This window comes from Astatotilapia calliptera, chromosome 2, assembly GCF_900246225.1.
Source record: "Astatotilapia calliptera chromosome 2, fAstCal1.2, whole genome shotgun sequence".
Classification (NCBI taxonomy): domain Eukaryota; kingdom Metazoa; phylum Chordata; class Actinopteri; order Cichliformes; family Cichlidae; genus Astatotilapia; species Astatotilapia calliptera.
The window spans coordinates 18,884,232-18,890,077 of NC_039303.1; the positions used below are offsets into that span (position 1 = coordinate 18,884,232).

The 5,846-nt window shown below is 35.6% G+C and overlaps 1 protein-coding gene across 2 annotated transcripts; it reads right to left on the reverse strand.

Moving 5' to 3' along the window:
* Positions 1 to 807: 807 nt before the first annotated feature.
* Positions 808 to 3,348, reverse strand: LOC113032859 (uncharacterized). 2 transcript variants are annotated; one of them, XM_026186020.1, is made up of 6 exons: positions 3,027 to 3,348; positions 2,564 to 2,641; positions 2,325 to 2,449; positions 1,950 to 2,049; positions 1,735 to 1,844; positions 808 to 1,502 (listed from the first exon to the last, which is right to left on the reverse strand). In XM_026186020.1, exons 2-6 carry the CDS (start codon positions 2,574 to 2,576, stop codon positions 1,314 to 1,316), a joined length of 537 nt encoding a protein of 178 aa, XP_026041805.1. In that variant the 5' UTR covers positions 2,577 to 2,641; positions 3,027 to 3,348; the 3' UTR covers positions 808 to 1,313. The 2 variants fall into 2 exon arrangements, with proteins under 2 accessions (XP_026041805.1, XP_026041797.1); XM_026186012.1 differs by lacking the exon at positions 2,564 to 2,641.
* Between the last annotated feature and the right edge of the window lie 2,498 nt (positions 3,349 to 5,846).

Here is a 5,846-nt window from a genome sequence, read left to right on the forward strand (position 1 = left end):
ACATTATTGTGCACAGCACAAAGGACATCTCTGAAAACATATTTTTATGTTTCTCTAAAAAAGATTATAAATTTTGTATAGTGTGTTCATCAACAAAAAAAAGGCAAAAAGAATGAGTGATGGGTTCAAGGACTTTTCCCCCTGCAGCAGCAGAAGAGACCCTGCAAAAGAGCCGCTTTGCTGCTGCAGATGGAGAGCATTTACTGGCTCTAAAAACAACTGTAAAACAAAGCACTTCTGCCTTCTTTTAGAACATTCTGCAATAACAGAACACTGCAAAAACAGCTATACTTGAAACAAGCCAAATATTCTTAAATCTGACAAATTTTTCTTGTTTTGAGCAAAAAAATCTGCCAATGGGGTAAGCAAAAGTTGCTTGACTAGAATTCTTAAAACTAGCAAATTAATCTAACTGCCATATGCCTTTTAACTAGACAAAATTGTCTAAAATGTATGCTTATTTGAAGAAAATGTGACTTATTATAAGTAAAAGACACTTTGATATTTAGAAAATCTGCACCTAAAATGAGTATTATGCTTTCTTGAACAAGCTGTTTTCAAGAATTATTTGCTTACTTTAAGATTCTACACCTTAATTTAGATTTTTCACATTAAAAAAAACACCTTACTATAGGACAAATTTTCTTAAAACTGAATTGTTTCTTTCTTGATTGAGCTAACTATAAGAATTATGTTTCGACTCTGAGAACAATAATCAGCAAAAATTCCTGAGAATAAGACACCATCTCTTCAAAAAGCTACTAAAAATAAGGGAATTCATCTTAAATTAAGACAGCAAAAGCACTCTTAGATTTTGCGCTTTTATTGACACAGCAATGGGTCAGTAACTCACTGAGGTCTGTTCCAGGAGAATCATGCCTAAAATTATACATTTCAGCAGGGTACTGTGTAACATGGCCAATATAAGAAGTGCATATTCCAGATACTCTTAAAATGAATAATAACAGTATAACACACTCATGGCTGGTATCAAAAATAAATTTTGCTGAAGCTTAAAACAATCACTATTTCAAATCCTATATTACATAACATTTTAGAAGAACAAGTTTAACGACCACACAAACAAACATGTGTTTTACATTTGAACAACTTTTCTATAGAAAAAAAAACAACCTCACTGACTAACACTGAGTCTGATAAACAAGGCAGATGGAGTCTGTCATCTGGGAGACTCACTCAATGAATGACTTCCACTCACCAAGCGCCTTCTTGTAAGAGGGGGTTGAATCTCGGTCATGGATGGAGTCTTTGAGTATTTCAGTTTGCAAGACAGACAGCAGCGTGGAAATGCACTATGGATATGTGAGGTGGAGGGCATAGTAATATGCCATCAGATAGAGCAGTCCCTCATTAAGATCCTTCCGGTCAAAAGTGCTCACCGGTGTGGTTCCAACAGCTATCATGCAGTTGCCTTCAGAGACAAGCAGAACTGGACAAGCCAGGGGTCGCTGACGCAGGTAGCCTTCAGGGTCTTCTGAAGTCTACATGACAGAAAAAAAGAGTATTAGAACAAGACTGTAAGAAACACAATTTTTGAGTTGCATTACAGTTTAAAATAGATCAACTTTTTTTGTAGGTTTTATTAACATCAACATGTTATGGGGATCTGAACTTTAAGAATATTTGACTGACTCCACAGTAAAATATATAAAATGAAAACATGAGTAACTGCAAAATTCAACAATATATACACATAGAATATTGCAGCCTTACCTTTAGGACATGGAAAAAAGCCTCACTACAGATGCCCAGCTTCTTAGGTGGTACTGTGCTGGAAGGGAAAAGCATGGGAAGGGCTCTGAACACAGCTGCTGCATGTTCCACTGGTTTGAAAAAAGAAAAATAAGACAGGGCAACACCATTAAACATTGCAAATAATGTAATCTGCAAAGCATAAATGTAGACAAATCAAGATACTGTAGCATTACCTCCATCCAAAGTTTTTGGATGGAGGTAAGTGCTGGGTTCCTCTCTGAAGAAGTCACCATCTCCAGTAGTTGTTAGCGTTTTTTCAGCAGCAGTCTTGTTCTAAAATACAGTGTACATAGGGCTAATTTCACATAAAATTGCACAAGAACTTTAGGTCTCTAAATATGAAAGATAGTACAACAAAATATCAGTAAAGTGTTGAACAATAAAAAATATGTATATTTAATAAATGTGTAGGCCACTTGATTTAAATCAAAACTAAAGAAGATTCTACTGTCTATCTGTTAAGTGAGTATTGGTGGAATTATTTGAAACTGCATAAAACAAGCTGGTGTGTTCTCAGTTTTGTCACACAGCGATAGGACAGAACTTACTTCTTCACATTTGTGCACTGCAAGCCATAGAGCCCGACGCCTGAGGCAATGTTCAGGACCAGGAAACAGATCTTTGATGTCATCTCGTGAAAGTGATGAGAGCAGGTCTTCTCCAACATTTGCTTCTGCAATAGGAGTTTCCAATTATCACTACATTGCATCATCCTCATGTGCAAGCCAGCTGACAGCTTTGCTTGGGTAACAGACAGGATACATAGGAAACATAATTTAATATTTACCATTTAAAACCATGACTCTATTCCATTATTCTCCCTCCTCACTGCTCCACAGGTTCTAAATTACCTTCCTCCTATTGACTGGTAAAAGTAATATATTTGTGATACATCAATTAAATGCATGTATACATATAAATGTATTTTTTTTTTTTTTTGCTTCCTGGGCTAAAGTATATAATGAAATAACTTCACTAATAGAAATTTGAAACTCCTACAATTTCTGTAAAACTGGCATTAACTTATGGCACTTTGCACACTTGTTGAATAAATTCACAGACACTGAAACTAATAACTGGACATGAATTCTTTCATAACTTTCTGCACTAGCATATTTAAAAATGCTAATGCAACTAAGCTAACCGCACAGCTAAGCTAAGCTAACAACCGGGTATAGCCTGCCATGCTAGCGACTTAACATGCAACATACCAGAACACAAAACATAGAAAAAACAAAACAGTCACATACCTTTCAGATTGGCAATTGTTATTTCGTCCAGTTTTTCCATAGCGTGCCTTAATTTCTTCACACTGTACCAACTGTATCGCATCTACACCCAGACCCCAAAATCCTGCAATCCAACCGCTTAGGCACGGAGCTAGAGGCGGGAAGGTGGGCTGTACCAACTCAGGAGTATGGGGTTGTGTACGGAAATGGTTTAGTTCGCTCTTTTATACCTATAAAATGATATATATTTAAATATTTGACTATTTAGTTAGATTATGTTCTGTAAATACTGACGTGTGGGTGCTGTTACTTACTACAGCTGTTATAAGGCACTGAATTAGGATAGCCATTTCTACCCCATAATGGAATAATCCTGGTTATCTTGACTTTATGGGAAAAGTAGTTCACAGACCAGTAAAACAAAATGATTTGGCGCTGTGTTATCTACATCGTTTTTGTGGGTCTGACCCTCAAATCCCTACTGAGTCATATTAATTCTGCACATAGCCATAGTCCAGATTTCCGTGAAGATTGTGGCATAGATGGATGTGTCAAAGAATATCGTGTTTACAGCTAATTTTGGTATCACATTCTTCGAACACACTCCGACCACCTTGCCAATGGACGATGCAGCGGATCGATTAGGACACAAAAATCTGTAAGGTGAGACTGACTATATACTTTAATATCTTTGAAAATAATCATATAAAATATTCATGTTAGATGTCTACTTGTTTTTACAGCTTAACAGTAGATATGTTAATGCTTATTCCTTATAATCCACAACAATGCTATCTATTTATAAAGAATATTCTGATAGTGTTTAATTTCTTCTACTAGAGAAAACAACATTTTGTATTTTTTTAAACTTTTGTTTTAAATAAACCAATTGTCATGGTCCGCAGTCTCCTTGGTTGTTTGTGTTTATTAATATTCATTGTGTCAGTTAGTTTCCTAGTTATTTGTTAATTATTTCCAGTGTTTAGGTGTTCTCTGTACCTCCCTTGTCTTCAGTGTATTGTCCCTGGTTCGATATTCGTGTTTATTCCTGTTTTACTTTGATAGTCCCTGCCCTGCATCGGTGTATTCTCCTCCTGGTCTCTTCTCATCTGATTAGTGTCAGCTGTGTTTCGTGCCTGTCTGCCAATTCCTCGTTTCCTTTTGTGTGTGTATATTTAGTGTGTTCTTTGTCGGATCGTCTGTATTCTCTCCTGTGTTATCATCTGTGTTCCCTCCCTGATGTTTTCATGTCTTATGTTCCTCGTTCAAGGTTGTAAGGTTTTTGCAACATTTTCCATGTTTCCTGTGTTCTTTAGTTTAGCTTTCCCATTTTAGGTTTTTGAGGATTTTTCAAGGCTTTTAAACTACAGTTAAGCTGCCAAATAGCAATGAGCATTAAATGAATATCCATTTATTAAACTCAGCTTGAAAACATGCATATTTTAGAGTAAATTATAAAAATGCAGTATATTTCTGACATTAAATTTTTTTAGAAATTATCAGTGTACCTTGTATTTAATTTCCTTATCCGCAACTAGTCAATTAATCAACCAATCTCAATTGCAGTTCTAGGAGGGAACCCTCATCAGCAGTGAACAGAAATCTGAGTAACATGTGGGCATACAGGACTGATTCAGTGGTGGAAAGCCAGCCAACAATGATATGATATGAGATTCCATTCCATATTACAGTTTCACACACAAAGATATGACATGTGCGGTCATGAAATATTACCTGGGTGATGTAATTGGACTACACGTGAGCTCAACATATGTTTTATAAAAGGTACGCTGCTTTACATGCATGAACTGTATTTTCAGGTTATTGTTTTGGACAGTTTTGTGACAATTTTTAAAATGAAGTTGTTGTTTTCCTATAAATTCTGACAGTTGAATGCGATTTTAGCATTGCCATAGTATAGATATACTGATGCTGATCTATTATTCTGTTTGACATGGCCTAAAGTGAATGAGTTGTGCTGTTTCTGTTTTTCAAATGGGCCTGTATTTCATGTTTACCATGTGCTTTTAGTTCCTGCCTTTGTTCATATACTGCATATTGTGTCAAACTTGACAGCAATTATATTAAACTTTAGTGTCAATAAATACATTTCTTAAACTGAGCAGCTGTTTAAATGCCCTTACTCTTGAAATGAGAAAAATAATCTTATTTTTATTCTGGAAATTCAACCAAACCATTGTCATGCCTTGTAACTGGTAAATAAAGCTCAAGATGAGCTGAAATATCCTTTTAAGGAAAAGTTAGACATATTTTCCTAGAATAAGCTTTATTTTCTTGTCCAAAACTTGCTTGTTAAGAATATATTTTCTTTTTAGGCAAAAAATAAGAAAAAATGTCCATAAACAAGGTTTTTTTTACTTTCTTGAAAATTGTTTTTTGCAGTGAAGGCACTAAAATCAAGAACATCAGCTTTCATTTAGTGAAACGTGGGACCACAGCGGTGCTTCCACTGGTGCCAGAGTCAGCTGGATGTTTTCTGTCCTCCTCCCACACAGAGCAGGGAAACAGCAGGTGTTTGTGGGATTTGGAGGCAAAGTTGCTGTTGTATATGCAGAGACAAGTATAATGCAAGTCTGTGAGCATGTTTGCATGCATATTAATTAACATGTGAATTCTATTCTAGTTTTGTGCTCATATTCACAATTAGTTTGAGCTGGCAGCTCAGCAACCACTTTGACCTTTTGCCCATCACCTGGTCAGTTTCTATATCATTTGGGTGTTTGCTTGGACTTTACTGCATTTACCACTCTCAGAGTTTTTATTATTGCATAAATAACCAAATATTATCTACAATCTGTTTCTTTATTTCAAGATAATCTT

Excerpts from the sequence above, each read along its gene's own strand:
- LOC113032859 (XM_026186012.1), bottom strand. The coding sequence starts at position 3,108 with ATGCGATACAGTTGGTACAGTGTGAAGAAATTAAGGCACGCTATGGAA. Across the intron at positions 2,450-3,026 it reads AACAATTGCCAATCTGAAAG|AAGCAAATGTTGGAGAAGAC; the intron begins GTATGTGACTGT and ends CTCCTATTGCAG. Across the intron at positions 1,503-1,734 it reads CTTTTTTCCATGTCCTAAAG|ACTTCAGAAGACCCTGAAGG; the intron begins GTAAGGCTGCAA and ends TCTGTCATGTAG.